This window comes from Equus caballus, chromosome 3, assembly GCF_041296265.1.
Source record: "Equus caballus isolate H_3958 breed thoroughbred chromosome 3, TB-T2T, whole genome shotgun sequence".
In the NCBI taxonomy this organism is placed as follows: domain Eukaryota; kingdom Metazoa; phylum Chordata; class Mammalia; order Perissodactyla; family Equidae; genus Equus; species Equus caballus.
This window is the reverse complement of record NC_091686.1, coordinates 560,934-582,205: the sequence shown is the minus strand read 5'-3', so window position 1 is coordinate 582,205 and position 21,272 is coordinate 560,934. Positions and strand designations below refer to the sequence as shown.

Here is a 21,272-nt window from a genome sequence, read left to right as displayed (position 1 = left end):
CGTTTTTAAATGTGCAAGTCAGTGGCATTAAGTACATTTACAGTGTTGTCCAACCATCACCGCGATCCATTTCCAGAACTTTTTTGTCATCCCAAGCTGAAACTGTACCCATTAAACACTAACTCCCCGTTCCCTCTCCGTCCAGCTCCTGGTACTTATTGTCTCTGTGAATCTGACTGATGTAACCTAGGTACTTCAGTAAGCGGAATCATGCAATATTTGTCCGTTAGTGTCTGGTTTATTTCCCTTAGCATAATGTTTCAAAGTTCATCCATGTTGTGGCATATGTCAGAATTTCATTTCTTTTTAATGCTGAATAATATTCCATTGTACTGTATATGCCACATTTTGTTTATTCATTCATCCATCAATGGACTAGCTACTGCTATTGATGGAGCATTATGAGTTTTCAGGTAGTATAGATGAGCATTAATTTGTGATGGGATCAAAAGTGTAAACATTATTTTAGAAACATTGATCCTGAAGTGAGCACCTGAATATGCTCATAAATAACCAGTGGTCTGCAGTCTATACCAGTGGAAGCTTTCTCTTGCTTTGTTGTTAAATGTAGCATTGGATATAACTTAAGACACTGAGCCTTAAAGTCATTCTACAGTATCTCAATGCCAATGACTTTCTTCTTTCTTCTGTTGCAGATCCAGATTTTACTTACCTAGGAGGTATTTTAAACCCCATCCCAGGTTTAGTATATCACCTCTTTTTCCTCATGGCGTTTTTATCAGTCTTATTTTCCTTTGAACATCATTCATCTATTCTTTCTAGATTGCCAGTTTGAGCTCTCAGGAGCTGATGGAGTAGTGCGTTCTAGTCAGGTAGAACAAGAAGGAAAAACGAAACCTGGGCAAGCAGTTGATTGCATATGGACAATTAAAGCTACTCCAAGAGCTAAGGTATTATTATGCATTGAGTCACTTCAGAGAAGAACATAATAAGACGTGATTTGTATAATATGTTATTTTGGTTCATGGAGATACTTATTGATTATATAAACTGATATTACAACTTTTAAAAAATTAACTTTATCTCAGTAACATTATCAGGCACCTCCTAAGATCTCAGCCTTGTTATAGTTAAACTACACTATAAATTTCAGGAATATCACACATATGTTAATATTCTTATTTTAAGAATTTTAAGATTCTTGAAATCTGTGTATTCCTAATTAGAGAGTGCAAGTATTGGTCACTATGATCATAGATTCATAAAAACTTTATGAGGAGAAAAAATAGGCAACAGGAGGTTAAGGTATGTTGTCAGACATCTCAGAATCGGTCCTGGCAGTGTCAAACCCAAACACAGACACGTTGAATCTCAGGGCTGTGTTGTTGCCGTGCTGTCCTCTGCTAATCAGGCAGGGCTTTCACTGGAATCCGTCACAGGGGAGAATGTTTGAAATGACTCTGCCAGATTGAGACTGGTTGCTAACTACTTAGGCTTTTTGCTTTTAATTTACACTTCTAGGGATATTAAGAGAGTTAAGATTATATTTAATATGTAAGAAGAGAAAAGAGAATGAGGGTGGGAGAACAAACCTTTGAAGAATTATGAAAATCAAATTTAGAGTTATGATAATATGATGGATAGATTACCTGAAAATATACCTTTTGCCTTTTACAAAACACCTGGAAACATTGGATAAAATATAACAGGTGTCCTTTTAAAAGCATATATAAGCTCCAAAAAAAGGAGATGATTATTTTGGACTAAAAATAAAGAGAACTATAAACCAGAGTGATAAACTGAAAACTGAAATTGATGATACAAATGCCCCTTGCTGATTTCAGTAGTGTATGACTACTCAGGGGTAGACATGCCAGGAGCTTGGTATTAATACCCACACTGAGACAGAAAAAAAGGCCTAGGGCTCATGTGACCTTTGTGAGATCCCTCACATAGAGCTGGAACCCTCAAAGGGAGAATATTGCCATGAAATGGTAGAATAGAAAACATCTTCCGCTAGCACAGGTTGATAACAAGAAGCTTATTTTTCTGGGCTGTCTTGGGATAGGAGTGATGCTGGGGTTTCCCCTAAAACTTTATCCATAGAAAGTTTGGGATGTGAATTTACATTCCCTGTTCAATTCAGGAACCACTTAGCCCAAAAATTAACAAAATGGTTCTGGGCTTGTTAAGCCATTTGTGGCACCTAACAAAAATGAATACCAGGGGCCACCCCAGGGCCAAGCAGTTAAGTTCGAGTGCTCATCTGTGGAACCCCAGGGTTTTGCCAGTTCGGATCCTGGATGTGGACATGGCACTGCTCATCAGGCCATGCTGAGGCAGCGTCCCACATGCCACAACTAGAAGGACCCACAACTAAAAATATACAACTGTGTACCAAGGGACTTTGGGGAGAAAAAAGGAAAAATAAAACCTTAAAAAAAAAAAAAAGAATACGAAATAACCATGGAGGCTGTGGGATCATGGTAGATAAAGCTGAGGTAAACGCACAGCCCACAGTTAGGAAATGCACAAGTGAGCAGCCCACCGTGAGTGAGTGAGCAGACACAACAACGGCAGGGGCTTCGTAGAATGGAAGTGTTTTAAATATCCTACAAGAAGGAATTAGAAAGATGAGAAAGAGCAATGACCAGTTACACTTTAAAAATAGTCAAATAGGACTTATCCAAGTAAAAACTATGGTTATTGAAAGATCTGAGAAAATTGCCCTGAATATGGCTTGAGAGTCCGGGGGGGTGGCAGCTATTAAGAAAATTTTCAGTTGACAAAAAGCATTGATACAAAGTGACTCCCAAAGCAAGAAAAAAAATGTTTTAATTGGCACCCGCTTACATTGGGCACCACAGACAACAAGAGAATCTTCAAAACAAGTAGAGAGAAAAAGAGAGATTGCATACAAGGAGTGACATCAGAATCATCAATCTCAAAATGGAAGCCAGAAGACAATAGAAAAATGTCTTCAAAATGCTGAGGAAAAATAAATCACAATCTAAAATTCTAAAATTCCATATCCAGCTAAACTATCATTCAAGAATGAAAGCAAAATTAAGATATTTGTGGGCAAAAATATTAAATGGATAAAATGCTACAGTGAAAATCCAAATATATCCTGTTTTAGGATAACCACAGGAAATTTTGGAAATACAAAAACAAGAAAGAAATACCAACAAATACCGAAAGAGAACTGATACAGCGATTAAAATAGAAGTCAAGAAATAAACTAATTCACAAGGAAGAATGATTTTAAATTTTTATGTATTAACCTCAAAATGTACAAACTATGAACTGACAATTGCCGAGGAAAACTGACAAATCCACAATTATAGTGGGTAATTTTTTTTCACCTCTCAGTAGTGTGTCAGTCATACAAAAAAATTAGTAAGGCTCAGAAGATTTAAACAACACAGGCTGCCTAATGAGACATGTTATCTTGCTCCCAAGATCCAAGGAATACACATTCTCTGGGAGCATGTATAAGTGAAACATTTATAAAAACTGATCCATATGCTAGGCTAAAAAGAAAGTCTGAAATATATACCAGTGCTTGCTATCATGCAGAGCATCCCCTGACAAAAAAAATACAGTTAAGTTAGTAACCAGCAACCAAAAGATAACTTTAAAAAGTCCGTATGTTTGGAAATTTAATAATATACCACTTAGTAATTCATAGGTCACAGAAGAAATCAGGATGGAAATTTGAACATGTTTGAAACTCAAAAATAATGAGGGGCTGGCCCGTGGCCAAGTGGTTAAGTTTGCATGCTCTGCTGCAGGCAGCCCAGTGTTTCATTAGTTCGAATCCTGGGCACAGACATGGCACTGCTCAGCAAACCACACTGAGGCGGCGTCCCACATGCCACAACTCGAAGGACCCACAACGAGGAATTTACAACTATGTACTGGGGGGCTTTAGGGAGGAAAAGGAAAAAAATAAAATCTTTAAAGAAAAAAAAGAAGAATGGAAATACTACATACAAAACTTGTGGGATGCAGTGAAAAGTACTTTGGGAGAATTTATAACTGTAAATGCTTCCTTTAGAAGAAGAAAAAGAGTTAAATTTAATGAGCTAAGATTGAACTCAAGAAGTTAGCAGAGGGACCAGCCCCGTGGCCAAGTGGTTAAGTTCATGCACTCCACTTTGGCTGTCCAGGGTTTCGCTGGTTGGGATCCTGGGCGCGGACCTGGCACTGCTCATCAGGCCATGCTGAGGTGGCGTCCCACATGCCACAACTAGAAGGACCTACAACTAGAATATACAACTATATTCTGGGGGGCTTTGGGGAGAAGAAGAAAAAAAAAAGATTGGCAATAGATCTTAGCTCAGGGCCAATCTTAAAAAAATGAAAGGGCTGGCCTGGTGGCACAATGGTTAAGTGCGCACGTTCCACTTCGGCGGCCCAGGGTTTGCCAGTTTGGATTCTGGGTGCAGGCATGGCACCGCTTGGCACACCATGCTGTGGTAGGTGTCCCACGTATAAAGTAGAGGAAGATGGGCACGGCTGGTAGCTCAGGGCCAGTCTTCCTCAGCAAAAAAAGGAGGATTGGCAGCAGTTAGCTCAGGGCTAATCTTCCTCAAAAAAATAAAGTTACAGAACCAAAATATCCAAAGGAAGTGTAATAATACAAGAGCAGAAATAAATGAAGTCTAAAACGAAGTTACAAAAAGAAAGAAGCAACAGACTAAAAGCTGCCCCTTTGTAAAAAAAAATGATAGACATACCTCTGGCGAGATTGATCTAGAAAAAAAGAAATATTAGAAACAGAAAAGGTCATACATAAATCAGCTAGAGCTGAGACTGAAAACTCGTGAGACAACTAGGAAGAAGACCTGCTGAGGAGAAGAGAAAACCCGAGCGTTTCTTCCAGAAACAAATGACAGAAGGAAGAAGGAAGACGGTAGGGGAACCTGCAGATCAGGGAAATGTAAAAGTCAAGGAAACTTGTGGATTCGAAGGAAACATGAAAGGAGGGGAGCGCTAAGAGACAGTGAAAAGTCTACACGCCAACCAGTATTTGATATTAAGCAATTACTCATTTGTGCAGTTGGAGAACACTACTGAGGTTATTTTTGTAAGTGGTCTTTAGCAGTATGTTTGGAACTATTTACACATGAAATCATATCTCTGGGATTTGTCTCAGAAAGTGAGAGGCAGAAGTGGGGAGGGTTATAGATAAAGCAAGACCGACCGAGTTATCTTCGTTAAGTTTAGGGGTGGGTACATGGGTTTATATACTATTTTGTCTGTTTTTGCATGTTTGAAATTTTCCACAATGAAAGTGTTTTAAACTATAAGAGAATATTATGAGTAATTCTTTGCTAATAAATTTGTAAACAGTCTCAATGGACAATTTCCTTAAATATATATTTGTGTGTGTATATATATTTGTATATATATATAATTTACCAAAATTAAATCAAAGAAATAGAAAACAAGAATAAACTTTTGCCAAATTGATGACATCGATTTTATACTTAAAATGTTACGAAAAAACTGGCTAGGGGCCAGCCCAGTGGCACAGGGGTTAAGTTCGCACGTTCCACTTCGGCGGCCAGGGGTTCACCGGTCCAGATCCCGGGTGCGGACATGGCACCGCTTGGCACGCCATGCTGTGGCAGGCATCCCACATATAAAGTAGAGGAAGATGGGCACAGATGTTAGCTCAGGGCCAGCCTTCCTCAGCAAAAAGAGGGAGATTGGTGGCAGATGTTAGCTTAGGGCTAATCTTCCTCAAAAAAAAAAAAAGAAAAGGAAAGAAAAGAAAAAACTGGCCAGATTAGATTTTACCAAATATTCAAGGAACATGTTATATAAACTGTTTCAGAAAACTGAAGAAGAAAGACCATTCCTCAGCCTGTTTCTATGAAAATTAAATAGAAAGCATGAGAGAATTATAAACCAGGATTATTTATAAAATGGAAGGCAGGGGGAGGGGGGTGACCCATAAAACTAGAGTAAGCAATAAGAAACTAAACCTAACAAAGTTTTTTAGAAATCACCACCAACGTGCGTTTATCCTAGAAGTTCTTGCATAGTTTAGTATTAGAAAATTGAATGATGTAGTTTACCATATTAACAGATGAAAGGAGAAAATCCAGATATATCAATCGATGCAGAAAAAATATTCAATTAAACTTAAAACCTATCGATAGAAAAAACTCTCAGTGATTCCAACATAGGAAAACTCGACTTCAGGCTGACAAAGAATATCTACTAAAACCCTAAAACAAACATTGTAATTAATGGTGAAAGCTTAAAAGCATTTCCTTGAAGCTCAGGAATAAGTCAAGGATGTCTATTGTCAATATTTTATTTGGTGGTGTTCAGAAATCCTGGTCAATACAACAAGATGAGAGAAAGAAAAAGTTAATCAGTTATAAAAGTCAGTGGTTTTTCTGTACTACAGCCAAAAGCAGTTTGAAAGTGAAACTTTTTAAAACACCATTTACAATAGAAACAAGCCATAAACTACCAGGAAGTAAATTTTTAAATTACAATGAAATACATAAAAGAAGATCTACAGAAATGTTGGGAGAGAGATCATTGTCACGGGTGGGAAGAGTCAATATCACAGATATGTTCATTGTTCCCTAATTAATCTATCAATTTAGAATAATTCCAATCTAGGGCCCGGCCTGGTGGTGTCGCAGTTAAGTTGGCACACTCTGCTTTGGCGGCCCGGGGTTCACAGGTTTGGATCCTGGGCATGGACCTATATGCTGCTCATCAAGCCTTGCTGTGGTGGCATCTCAGATACAAAAGAGAGGAAGACTGGCACAGATGTTGGCTCAGAGTCAATCTTCCTCAGGCAAAAAGACAGGGCTGGCCCCGTGGCCAAGTTGTTAAGTTCGCGTGCTCTGCTGCAGGCGGCCCAGTGTTTCGTTGGTTCGAATCCTGGGCGCGGACATGGCACTGCTCATCAAACCATGCTGAGGCAGCATCCCACATGCCACAAATAGAAGGACCCACAACAAAGAATATACGACTATGTACCGGGGGGCTTTGGGGAGAAAAAGGAAAAAAATAAAATAAAATCTTTTTTTTTAAAAAAAAAAAGAGGAAGATTGGCAACATATGTGAGCTCAGGGCCAGTCTTCCTCACCAAAGAAAATAATCATAAATAACTCCAATCCTAATCCCAGTAGGGCTTTCGGAGGCACGTAGAAGAGGAAAGCATCCAGAAGAACCACAACAATTTTGAATAAAAACAAAGTGGGGTGACTTATCCTTCAAGATAAAGTTGTGGTAATTGGACAGAATGCACTTGTTACTGGGATGTACAAACTAATGAAAGTGAATAAAGTATCCTAAGGGAGAACTTCACATGTATGGGAGCTTGCTATGCGGTCATGCATCGCCTAAGAACTGGGATACATTTTGGGTTATGCGTCATCAGGCGATTTCGTCGTGCGAACATCAGAGAGTGTACTTACAGAAACCTAGACGGTGCGGCCTACTCCACACCTGGCCTGTTGGTGTAGCCTGTTATTGCTCCTAGGCTACAGACCTGTACAGCGTGTTACTGCACTGAATGCTGTAGCAGTTGTAACACAGTGGTGAGTATTTTGTATCCAAACAGAGAAAAGCTAGAGTAAAAATACTGTATAAAAGGTAAAAAATGGTGCACCTGTCTCGGGCACTGACCATGAACGGAGCCCGCAGGACTAGAGGTTGCTCTGGGTGAGGCAGTGAGTGAGTGGAGAGTGAAGGTGAAGGCCCGGGACGCTACTGAAAACTACCGTAGACTTTATAAACAATATATGCTCAGGCTACAATAAATTTATAAAATATATCTTTCTTTCTTTAATAATAAATTAAGCTGAGCTTACTGCAACTTTTTTACTATATAAACTTTTTAATTTTTTTCTCTTTTTTCGGGGGGGGGGGGTAGATTTTGCCCGACACTAACATCTGTGCCAATCTTCCTCCTTTTTTCTTCTCCCCACCCCCTACCCCCAGTACATAGCTATGTATAGTTGTAACACTTTCTGGTTCCTCTCTGAGAGCCACCACCACAGCATGGCTACTGAGAGACAAGTGGTGTGGTTCCACCCCAGGGACTGAACCCAGGCTGCCAAAGCAGAGCACACAGAGCCATCAGGGCTGGCTCTTAACATTTTCACTCTTGTAGTAACAATGGCTTAAAACACAAACACAATGCACAGCTGTACAAAGTATTTTCTTTCTTTATATCCTAATTCTATAAGATTTTTTCTGCTTTTAGATTTTGTATTGTTTTTAGCTTTTTAAACTTTTTTGTTAAAAATTAAGACAGAGACACACATTAGCCTAGGCCTACAAGGGTCAGGATCATCAATATCACCGTCTTCCTCCTCCACATCTTGTCCCCCTGGAAGGACTTCAGGGGCAATAACACACATGGAGCTGTCGTCTCCTATGATGATGCCTTCTTCTGGAACACCTCCTGAAGGACCTGCCTGAGCTTCTTGAGGAGGTGTCGCTCTTCATCGTGGTTTGCTTGGCTTGTTTCTTCTTTTCATTGTAGATTTGCTTGTAAGCAGATAATGCACCATGAACATTCCTTTCTATTACTGAAAACCTTTCAGTGTTGGGGTCCTTGTTTTCAAACTTTTTAAGGAGCTTCTTGAGGTCTGCAAAAGCTTCTGCTAAAGCCATCACTGTGAATTTTCTTGAGGGTTCTTTTTCTTCCCTTGCAATTTCCTTTTGTCCTGCCTCTTCTTCAGCTGTGTGTTCCTGTTCGGTTCCAACAGCTCCTCGTGAGTCAATTCCTCAGGAACCACCTCTGGGAGCTCCTCAGTGTGATCCTCATCCACAACCAGGGTAAAGTTGTTTGCCATCTCAACTGCAGCCTGTTGATTTCTGCAACCTCCTCATCCTTGGCAAACCCTTTGAAGTCATGGATCAACCTCCTGACTGTCTTCTTCCAGACGCCGTTCATAACTCCCCAGTGACATCACCCCAGGCCCCAGCAAGGTTCTTGATGCAGTCAGAGATGTTGTAATCCTGCCAGAATTGCGTCAGTGTCTGCCTCAGTTGCAGCAAGAGCCTGGGCAAAGGTCCTCTTCAGATCCTGGGCCTGAAAAGCTGCTTAACTCCTCGATTCACTGGTTGGAGCAAAGAGGTGGTGTTTGGAGGAGGAAACCCCACTTTGATATTGGGACGAAGATCACCAGTCAAAGGAGGATGGCCAGGAGCATCACCAACAAGAAGCAACATCTTGAAAGATGTGTTACTCTCCACACAGCACTTCTCCATTTCTCTGGCACAGCAATTCAGGAGGGCATCTTGGAAGAGCAGCTGAGTCATCCATGGCTCCTTATTGCTCCTGGGGTCCACTGGCACTGCGGGCTTCTTGATGTGCTTGAAGGCCCTGGGTTCTCGCTGTGCCAGGTCACAGAGGGTTTCAATTTGTAGCCTGGGCATTGCCCCCAAGCAAGACTGTTATCCTGTCCTTAAAAGCCTTGAAACCTGGCCTTGACTTGCCGGCCTAAGGGATGGAAGTCCTTTCAGGCATCCACCTCCAGAGTGGGGAGGTTCCATCCATATCGAGTATTTGCTCTGGCAAATTGTTTTCCTCCACAATCAGCTTACCTAGAGTTTCTAAAAGTTCTTCAGCCGCCTTCACAGCAGCACTCACAGACTCGCCCCTCACTGTCACGTTATGTGATGAACAAGGATTCCTGAGTCGTGGAAACCACCCAAGCCTCACAGTCAATTCAACATCACAGTTGGGTCCAGCGTCTTCTTTCAACATCACAAACAAGCTTTTGCTTTGGCCGTGATGTCATGGTGCTGAGAGGGATACAGTTTTGCGCCTGGTCTTCAATCCAGGTCATAAGAAGTTTCTCCATGTCTGATGTAGGCCCTTCTCGAATTTTTGTTAGTCTCGTGGCCTGCAATGATCAGACCCTTTAACAGCTTCTTTCACTTTGTTCTTGTTCTTCAAGATCGTAGCTGTGGTGGAATGGGACATGCCTGACTGGCGAGCAATAACCATCACAGATTTTCCACCTTCATAGTCCTTAATCACTTTCAGTTTTGTTTCCAGGTCAGTCGCTCGATGTGGCCTCTTACAGGCAAGGTTAGCAGTGGATTTTGTATGTTTAGGGACCATGATGAACAAAACAACATGAGATTAAATCAAGCACACGAGAAAAGGATGCAATCAAGAGATGCCGTAAACATGAGATGTATGAGGCTGCTGCTGGCATAAACAGCATGCTCTTTTGCAGTAAACTTTTTATAAGTAGAAAGTATACTCTAAAATAACAATTAAAAAGTATAGTATAGTAAATACATAAGCCAGTAACAGTCGTTTATTATTATCAAGTACTAGGTACTGTACATAATTGTATATACTGTACTTTATACAACGGGCAATGTAGTAGGTTTGTCTACACCGGCATCACCACAAACACGTGAGTAGGACATTGCACTATGACGTTAAGACGGGTATGGTGTTACCAGGGGATAGGAATTTTTTAGCTCTATTATAATTTTTTGTGACCACCGTTGTGTATGTGGTTTGCCATTGACTGAAACATCGTTATGTGATGCATGACTGTAATTGACCTTTTTATGGAGATACAACGACAATACACTGAGAAAGGATAATCTTCAACAAATGCTGCCAAACAATTGGACATCCATATGCAAAAAAAAAATACCGACTTTGACCTATATCTAATACTTTGTAGAAAATTAACCCAAAATGGATCATAAACATATGTGTAAATTATAAAACTTTTAGAAGAAAATCTTTATGACCTGGGGTTAGGCAAACAATTCTTACTTAGATATGACATCAATGGAGAATCCATAAAATAACATAAATTGGACTTTATTAAAACTTAAAAGTTTTTTTCTGGGAAAGACACTATTGAGTGAAAAGAAAAGCCACGAACTGGGAGAAAATACTTGCAAATCACTGGTCAAAAGACTTTTAATCCAGAACTGAAAACAATAAGAAAACTAGCCAATTTAAAAATGGGCAGAAGATTTGAACAGACTCTTCACCAAAGATGATTTAGTCATTACAGAGATGCAGATTAGAACCACAATGAGATGGCATGATACATCTGTTAGAATAACTAGTTTAAAAAAACAGTACCAAGTGCTGGAACCTGTGTAGAGCAACTGAACATCTGATAATACTCCTGGTGGGAATGCAAAATGCTACAGCCACTTGGGAAACAGCTTGGTGGTTCCTTATAGAGTTACCATGTGACTCAGCGGTCTCCTGATGCCCAGGTGAAATAAAAACATGTTTATACAGAAACACCTATACATAAACGTTTGTAGCAGCTTTATCCATAATAACCAAAAACTGGAAACAGTCCAAGTGTTCTTCAGCTGTTTTAAAAGAATAAACTGTATTACATCCATAATGTGAAATCCATTTGGTAATAAAAAGGGACAAACTGTTGGTACCTGCAGTAACCTAGAAGAATCTCAAATGGATCATGCTATGTGGAAGAGTCCAGACTCATACGGTGTGGTTTTGTTTATATGAAGTTCTAAGAAAGGTAAAACCAAAGTGCAGCCAAAGATCATCGGTTGCCTGGGATCCAGACTGGAGATGGGTTTTGACCGCCAAGGGGCAGCACAAGAGAATTCCGGGCGGGGTGACGGAGCTGTTCTTGGTTGCTCTGGCTGTCACGTGACTGCATTTGTTGAAGAATTTTACTGTATGTTATTTGACATGACCAAGTGTCAGCAAGGACTGAGTAATGGAAACGCTCTTCACTTGCTTTAGAAGGATAAATTGCCACAACCACTTTGGAAAGCCATTGGGCACGGGCTGGTAAAGCTGAAAATGGTCACCTCCTGTAACATGGCAGCTGCACTTCTAGAAACATACCCAAATGAAATCATCATACATGTGCATGATGAGAATTCAAGAATGTTTATAGCAGTATTATTTAATATTTTAAAAAATGAGAGCAAGCTGAATGTCCAAAAGGAGAGTGAATAAATAAATAGTGATCTATTTCTATAATTGGTAAAAGATGTTAAAAGTACGGAGCAGTACTGCATATTTTTATAGATACATAAATATGGAAATATAAAAATATGCATGAGAATTATGAAAATCAAACTCAGGATAAGGGTATGTAGGAAAGAAGGAGAACACAAGAGGCTTCAGCTATATTTGTAATATATAGTCTATTTTTTTATTTGACAATATTTAATAAATATTTGTTTAAGTGAAATTAAATTATATTTCCTAGATCTTGTTCTTTATTGAAATATTTCCTGAAGAAATAATTCTATATTCATAAATTTCTCAGGAGTATTACCTGGAATATTGGAGAATGTTACTTTTAGTAAAAGTAAATCAATTTTTAAAAATTAAAAAATATTATTCACAGTTGATATGGGAATTGGATCACATTTCTTAAGTGTTAAATGAGTAACCAGATGGTTTTGTTTAAGAAATTTAAAGGAAAAAATTTTAAAGACCACCATAACCCTTGAATACTCAAAAGGGGTAAACTAGTTAATGGGTGATGTTCAAGAAAATCCACTTATAAATATATGCAAAAGAAGTTGTTGGTGTTTGTTTATGCAAGTAGTGTTTTAGTCCACTTTCGTCAGTGGCCTTTCCATAGATATAGTGGCTTTCTGGAGATTTCATTTCTGTTAAAGCCTTTGGGGATTTCAATAAATAGTGTCCCTTTTTCCCACTGGAGTTTGGAACCAGTTGAGAATGTGGAGATTCAAAATAGCCCCTTTATTACGATGAAGGCTAGGGAAGCAGCTTGTGAGAGTCAAATTAGACTTGCTAATTCCTCTCGCGCCAATTCCACCTCCACAAGAGTCTACCCTGGCCTATCCCAATCCAGGGAAAGTTGGCATCTGCAGAAGAGGTGCACTTACTCAGGTCACTGTTCCCGACTCACTTGTCCAGGGAAAGAGGAAAGGAAACAGACCAAATTCCTCACCATCCAGGTAACACACTCTGCGTCCCTGGAGAGGGGCGTTAGGGTAAGAGAGCACGAGTGTTGACTAGAAGATCTCTTCTCATTCATTCTGGGGGAGAGAGGAGGAGTTTGTGCCCTCCATCTGTTTCAGTTTGTCAGGTTCATATTGTTAGGTGTATTTTCTGAAAATTAGTTGAACTAAACTACTACAATATTTAGCTTTTTCAACAATAGAGAAGAATGTCATTCTTGTCATATGACATCTTAAAACTTTTGACTTTTAAAAAATTGTATCTTTAAAGAGCATTTACTGTGGCCTTGTGCAATACCATGTTTCTTTGGATTAAAAAAAAGCGGAGAGTAAATACTTCAGACTTCTTGAATGTCTTCCTGATGTTTAGCTCTCCCGATTCATAGTTTTATCAGCCTCGTCGTTTATTCCTCACTCGCTATGAGGAAGGATTATACTGGATATGGTTAGCATGTGATCTTTTCCTTGGAAGACCTTACAGTCTAATGGAGAAGACAGATAATAACAGAACCATGGAAAGAGTGTTTTTGTTATGTAAATGATGGAGAAATTCATGAGAACAGATGATTTATTGGAGAAAACATTGCTTCTGTGTCAAAATACATTTATGAAGATTCTGTGAAGTTTTGAAAATGGAAATCCTATTTCTTTACCAATTTTCTACCATTCTCATGGAAGTGGTAAACATTACTTGGTCAAAATTTAACTTTTTAAGTATAATTTTTTAGTTGTTTGCTCTTAGTTTTATGCCATCAAAGTATTTTGGGGGAAAAATTCTGACATTACATTTTTCTTTTATGAAGCCCTTTTAATTAAAGGATGAGTGGCATTATACTGCTACCTTAGAGTTAGCAACTAGAAAGTGAATATTCGTTAGACGTCTTCAGTGGCAAGCAAAGGAAGTCTTTATTCATCACTCACTAAAATTTTATTTTCATTAATGAGTCACATATGAGCAACTACAGGCTAAAAGCGAACTCTGTGTGTGTGTGCACATACAGACACATAGAAGGCATCCCAGGCAGTGGGAATAACACACTCTTTAGTCAGACCAGCCTAGGTTCATATTCCCCCTCTGAGTAACCTTGGGCAAGTGCCTTCATCTCTCTGACCCTTAATTTCCTCCCTACCTATAAGTGATACCTACTTCATGCAGTTCTTTTAGAGAAGATGCTCACAATCTTTCTAAGTCCACAACCTAAAGATTAATCCTCAAGGTCTTTTGAAGCCTAGAATGTAAAAGAAATCTTCAAAAAAGAGTGGGCCAAGCATATTTTAAGAAATAACTTAGTGCCGGGTAGCAAGCTGCCTATAAAATGTGAAGAACAAGGATAATAAAAATAGGATACTAATAGTATTCTAATACTAATTTTGATACTATGGTTCAAGTCTTCCTGACTGAAAATGCAGAATTGTTATTTATGGGGTAGAATCTTAAAACCACTTAAGTCTACAATAATAGGATGGTGGGTAAACAACAGGACATTATGGGAATGATTATGGTTGTGAAGAGTATAGATAAAACAGTTCACATGTTACAGCAAAAGCAGACAGTATGTATCTTGTAAGTAAACTTGGGTTTTAAAAATGTGAAGGAGAACTGAAACTCACCAATTAATCCCAATGATTGTTAGAGTAGTAGAATTATGAGTGTGTTTCTTTTATTTTCCCAATTTGTCTGTACCATGAGATTGCTTTTATAAGAAGGGAAATATGCAATATAGTCATACCTCATGAAACATAAAGTTTCTTCTCTGTAGACAAAACACAAAGTTTAGGTTTCTTGTTAATGCTTGGTTGCGTTATTCGGACAACCAAAGAAACAGACCGTTAGTCTTGGTTCTTTGAAATACGTACGCGTCGGCCTTTGTTGTTTTTCTGTCAGCTGTCGTAACTCGACTAAGTCTACCATGTTGACTGGATAAGAGAACTAGAAAATTCAAATTAGTGTATCTTTTTTAAAGCAGTGTTTTTCTTCGTTTTAATGTTACAGATTTATTTGAGGTTCCTAGATTATCAAATGGAGCACTCAAATGAATGCAAGAGAAACTTCGTTGCAGTCTATGATGGAAGCAGTTCTATTGAAAATCTGAAGGCCAAGTTTTGCAGCACTGTGGCCAATGATATAATGCTGAAAACAGGAGTTGGAGTGATACGGATGTGGGCCGACGAAGGCAGTCGGCTTAGCAGATTCAGAATGCTCTTTACTTCCTTCGTGGAGCGTAAGTAAATGATTCCTATAGCACTGAGATCGTTTACATAGTTTTCGTTCATTCAGAATACTATCTTGATTGTTTCTTTTTGACAAAGACTGCGAGTCACAGATGGAGAAATAACTAAGTCTTAGTCCCTATTCTCAAGGAGTTGACCTTCATGGGTGAAAAACATGTTAATACATAAATTACACCACTACGTTATTATAAAGGTGTAAACACATGACAGGCAGTGCAGAAAGTGGAGTCTTCTCTCAAGATTTTCAAAATTATACGTAATTATCAGTAGTATTAATTCAGCTTGGTGACTAATTATGAATCCACCAAACCATGCTCACCAAAAATTTAGGTAGGCTATTTTTTTTTGTTTTTATTTTTTAATAATTGTAAGTTTATAGAAAGTTGTAGAAATAGTACAGAATTCTCATATGCCCTTCACTCAGATTCCCCCGTTACCGTCTTACACACCAGGTAGAACTGAAGATTAACACTGATGCAGTATTATTAACCGATTTAGAGACCTTATTCAGATAGCACTAGTTTCCCCATTAGTGTCCTTTTCTGATCCAGGATCCCAGGTTGCGTTTGGCTGTCGTGTCTCCTTTAGTCTCCTCCATCTCAGACCTTGATGTGTTTGAAGAGCGCTGGCCTGTTATTTAGTAGAATGTCCATCAGTTTGGGTTTGTCTGATATTTTCTCATGGATTCAATTGAGGTTATGCATTTCTGTGAAGAATGCCGGAGAAATCATGTCATATCTTTCTCAGCGCATCACACCAAGGAGGTAGGGGTGCGTCGTGTTCTGTCTTGGGTTAACTTTGACCACTTCTTTAAGGTGCTGTCTGCCAGGTTTCTCCACTGTGAAGTTACTAATGTTTTCCTTTCTAATTAGTAAGTCTCTTTGAGACCACTCAAATATCCTTTTGCTCACTAGTTTTAGCATGCTTTAATGGTTTCTGCCTGTCATAATTATTACTGTAGTGTTACCTAATGATGGTTTTCTGTTTCCGTCATTCCCTCTACATTTAGTAATTATAATTCGATTGTGAGGAAGAGTTGTTCTTTTTCCTCATTTCTTTATTCAGTTTTTTTATCAGTATGAGCTCATAGGTATTTATTTTATTCCATTGTTGTATATATATTCTATCATCCTGTATTACTGATGTCCTTTTGTTGCTGAGTCTCAGCTCTGGCCATTGGGAGCCCCTTCAGGTTGCCTCCTCTATCCGTTTCATGTGCCCATTATTTTTTTTAATCACTTCCTTACTTTTTGTTACCACACAATGAACCAGGCTCAACTTTTGTTTTCCCTGCCCCAGTCCTGGAACCAACCGTATTTCCAAGAAGTCCTTTTCCTTCTCTTACGGTGAGAAACCTGGCTCTAATTATCCACGATAGATTTGTCCAATCGCAGTATACACATAAAGTAATTTTAGAGTTGCTAACACATATCCCTGTTAGAAATTTCCTAACAGAGACATTATTTGTGTACAGTTCTTTTTGTCTTTAGCCTTACTGTCAAAATATGGGTTTCCAGTTACTTAGGTTGGTTGTTTTCCTCTCTCCTTTCCTTCTTGTTATGTCACGCATTTGTAATACACTTAGACTCATTTGTGACTTTTTATTTCGTGTTCCCCCCACATCATGGTTACTTTCAATTGTTCCTATTTTTAGAATCCCTGGAATATCACCATTGTTTCCAGAGAGCTATATGAAAAAGCTGTAGTCCAAGTACCCTTGGCTCGTGTCTCCGCTGTCCTGGCCCCCTTCCCCCATCCTTTGTGCTCCATTCCTGCCCATGTTTTGTAGGCAACCGATCACATTGGTTCCTGCTGTATCCTCCTTGTATTCCTTTTTGCATAAATGAGCTGCTATGTGTGTATTTCCTTATATCCTCTTTTTTCTTACATGAAGGAAAGCAGATTATACTCTTTGCACTTTGCTTCTGTCACTTAACAGTATATCCTGGAGATTCCTCCATATCAGTTCATAAAAATCATCATTTTTTTTTTTTTGAAGAAAATTAGCCCTGAGCTAACATCTGCTGCCAATCCTCCCCTTTTTGCCAAGGAAGACTGGCCCTGAGCTAACATCCATGCCCATCTTCCTCTACTTTATGTGTGGAACGTCTGCCACAGTTCACTTTTTTATGTGGTAAGGTATAGGCCCAGCTTCGTTCTTTTGCATGTGGATATACAGTTTTCCCTGGACCATTTGTTGAAAATACTGTCCTTTCCTCAGTGGTCTTGGCACCCTTGTCAAAAGTCAACTGACCGTACACATGAGAGTTCATTTTGGGGCTCTCCTTTCTATTCCGTTGGTCTATATGTCTGTCCTAATGCCAATACCAACTGATTTGATTGTTGTAGCTTTGTAGTAAGTTTTGGAATCAGGAAAGGTGAATCTTTCAACTTTGTTCTTCTTTTTCAAGATTGTTTTGGCTGTCAGGGTTCCTTGAGATTCTATGACTTTTAGGATAGGTTTTCTTATTTCTGCAGAAAACATCATTGGGATTTTGGTAGCCGTCACAGTGAATCTGTGGATTGCTTTGAGTATCGTTATCACCTTAACAATATTACGTCTTCCAATCTATGACCCAGGATGTCTTCTCGTTTATTTGTCTTCTTTAATTTCTTTCAGCAATGTTTTATACTTTTCAGTGTACAAGTCTTGCATCTCTTTCATTAAATTTACTGCTAAGAATTTTATTCTTTTTGGCATAAATGGAATTATTTTCTTTCCAGTTGTTCATTGTTAATGTGTAGACATGCAACTGATTTTTGTGTGTTGATTTTATATCCTACAACTTTGCTGAATTAGTTTATTAGCTCTGTGTGTGGTGGGGGGTGTGTGTGTGTGATCTTTAGGATTTTCTACATATAAGATTGTGTCGTCTGCAAATAGAGATAATTTTACATTCTCGCTTCCAATTTGGATGCTTTTTTGTTTCCTTTCCTTCCCTAATTGCTCTGGCTAGAACTTCTAGTACTATATTGAATAGAAGTGTAGGTGAACATTCTTGTCTTGTTCCTGATTTTAGGGCAGAAGCTTTCAACTTTTCAGGCTGGCCTGGTGGTGTAGTGGTTAAGTTCACGCGCTCTACTTCGGCAGCCTGGGGTTTGATGGTTCAGATCCCAGGTGTGGACCTGCACACTACTCATCAAGCCATGCTGTGGCAGCATCCCACATACAAAATAGAGGAAGACTGGTGCAGATGTTAGCTCAGGGTTGATCTTTCTCACCAAAAAAATAGCAATAATAAGCTTTCAACGTTTCGCCATTGAGTATCATATTAGCTGTGGGGTTTTCATATATGGCCTTTATCACGTTGAGGAAATTTTCTTCTATTCCTAGTTTATTGAGTGTTGTTATCATGAAAGGGTGTTGAATTTTGTCAAATGCTTTTTCTGATTCAGTTGAGATGACCATGTGGTTTTTCCCCTTCGTTCTGTTAATGTGGTGTACTACGCTGATTGATTTCCCTATACTCATGTTCCAAGAATAAATCCCACTTGGTCATGGTGTATAATCCTTTTTCATATGGTGCTGTATCTGGTGCTGATAATTTTTTGAGGATTTTTACATCAGTATGCATGCGATATGGCCTGTAGTTTTATTTTCTTGTAGTATCTTTGTCTGGCTTTGATATCAAGGTAATGCTAGCCCATAGAATGAGTAAGAAGTGACCCTTCCACTTCAACTTTTTGGAGAAGTTTGAGGATTGGTGTTAGTTCTCTGTAAATGTTTGGTAGATTCACCAGTGAAGCCATCTGGTCCAGGGGATTTATTTTTGTCAGGAGGTTTTTTGATTACTGCTTCAGTCTCCTTGCTAGTTGGAGATCTATTCGGATTTTCTACTTTTTTATTCAGTTTTGGTAGATTGCATGTTTCTAGGAATTTGTCTATTTCATCTAGGTTGGCAGTTTGTTGGCGTACAATTGTTCTTAGTATTCTCTTCTAAACTTTTCTATATCTGTAAGGTCTACACTGATGTCCTCACTTGCATTTCTAATTTTAGTAATTTGAGTCTTTTTATCTCTGTTTCTTTCTTTTTGTCTTAGTCTAACTAAATAAAGTTTTGCCAGTTTTGTCAATCTTTTCAAAGAACCAATTTTGTTTTTTTTTATTTTCTCTGGTTTTACTGTTCTCCATTTTACTTATCTTTGCTCTAATCTTTATTATTTCAATACTTCTGACAAAGGCATAGAACTTCGAGTTTAGTTTGCCCTCCTTTTTCTAGTTCTTTAAGTTATTGATTTGAAATCTTTCTCCTTTTTTAACGTAGGCATTATAGCTACAAATTTCCTTCTTAGCACTGCTTTCACTGCTCCCTGTAAGTTTTGTTATGTTGCGTTTTCATTTTCATTTGTCTCAAGGTATTATCTGATTTCCTTTGTGATTTCTTCTCTGAACCACTGGTTGGTTAAGAGTGTATGGTCTAGCCCCTGGGGCTAGTGAGAAAACCCATGGTCCCACAGTGGCCACAGGGAGAGTCTCTGGTCGGCCCTCGTGGAGAGACCCCAACCACCAAGCACAAAGACTGGGCAACCTAGGAGCAGAAGTGGTGTGACTGGGTGAGCTACCTGCCAGCTGCATTAAACACCCACAGCTCTGCTGCAGCCCCGAGGGGCAAGTGAGATCCAGTGGGACCATGCAAGTGGGCGGAGACAATCTGGACCCCCAGCATGACTGCTCCTTGGTCCAGGGGGATAGTCCAGAGTCCCACAGCCGCCCCAGGGAGAGTCTCTACTGGCCTTAGTGGAGAGGCTTCACCCACCAAGCACAAAGGCTGGGCGACCTAGGAGCAGACGTGTCATGGCTTGGTGAACTAGCTGCTGGCTGCATTAGGTGCCCATAGCTCTGCTGCAGCCCAGAGAGGGCAAGTGAAATCCAGCAGGACCAGACGGTGGCAGAGCTGCAAGTCTGGGCAAACCAGCTCCCAGCTGTCGTGAAAGCCCGCAAGACCACTGCAGTCCCTAAAGAAGGAGTGTGCCTAGGTCGGTCTGTGGGAGTAGGCACCAGCAGCCTGAAGCCCTCATGTGCTTGTTCCCACAGTTGATGGGAGACCCCACAGGGCCACTGTGATCCCAAGCAGAGGCCCAGACTCAGTCAGGAACAGCTAACAGGGATCCTGGTTGGTGCAGATTCCACACCTGCTGCTCCCTCCCACCCCACCCCTGCAGTGGCAGCAAGTGGAAGCAGTAACCAAACTCTCTATGTGGAGGCGCAAATCCACGCCATCAAGCAATATGAAAAAAAATATATTAAATCTCCAGCGCAAAAGGAAAATGACAAGTACCCAGAAAACAATCCCAAAGACACAGAAATCTACAACCTAAATGACAAAGAGTTCAAAATACCTATCAATAAAGAACTCAATGAGCTAAAAGAGAATACAGATAGACAACTCAACAAGTTCAGGAGCTACATCACAAAGAGCTTAATACTATTAAGAAGAACCAATCAGAAATGTTGGAGATGAAAAATACCATGGAGGAGAGTAAGAAAATTCTGGACTCCCTGAACAGTAGAGCTGATATTATGGAGGACAGAATTAGCAGTTTGGAGGATAGGAATGTAGAAATGCTTCAGATAGACGAGGAGAGAGAACTAAGACTAAAAAGAAATGAAGAAACTCTCTGAGAAATATCCGACTCAATTAGGAAATGCAATGTAAGGATTATAGGTATCCCAGAGGGAGAAGAGAAGGAGAATGGAGCAGAAAGTTTGTTCAAAGAAATAATAGCTGAGAACTTACGAAACCTGGGGAGAAAGCTGGAAATCTATGTGACAGAAGCTAATAGATCTCCAGACTATCAATGTAAAAATTATCAATGTAAAAAGACCAAGGCATATAGTAGTGAAGTTTGCAAAAGTCAATGACAAAGAGAAAATACTAAGGGCAGCAAAGCAGAAGAAAATAATCTACAAAGGAACCCCTATCAGGTTGTCAGCAGACTTCTCAGCAGACACCTTCCAGGCTAGGATGGAGTGAAATGATATATTCAAAACTCTGAAAGACAAAAACTTGCAGCTAAGAATACTCTATCCAGTGAAAATACCTTTCAAATATGATGGAGAAATAAAAAATTTCCCAGATAAAAGTCAGGGGAGTTCATCACCACAAGACCCCCCCACACAC

At 39.4% G+C, this 21,272-nt stretch overlaps 1 protein-coding gene across 2 annotated transcripts in view; it reads left to right on the top strand.

Moving 5' to 3' along the window:
- NETO2 (neuropilin and tolloid like 2) overlaps positions 1–21,272 on the top strand; it is a 56,975-nt gene that overhangs the window by 17,967 nt on the left and 17,736 nt on the right. Inside the window, exons 5-7 of one of the 2 annotated variants that reach the window (XM_023636906.2) lie at positions 657–701; positions 784–911; positions 14,912–15,140. In XM_023636906.2, the coding sequence (XP_023492674.2) occupies positions 657–701; positions 784–911; positions 14,912–15,140 (402 nt within the window). The remainder of the gene's footprint in view (positions 1–656; positions 702–783; positions 912–14,911; positions 15,141–21,272) is intronic. The other variant, XM_023636907.2, reaches the window with a different exon arrangement.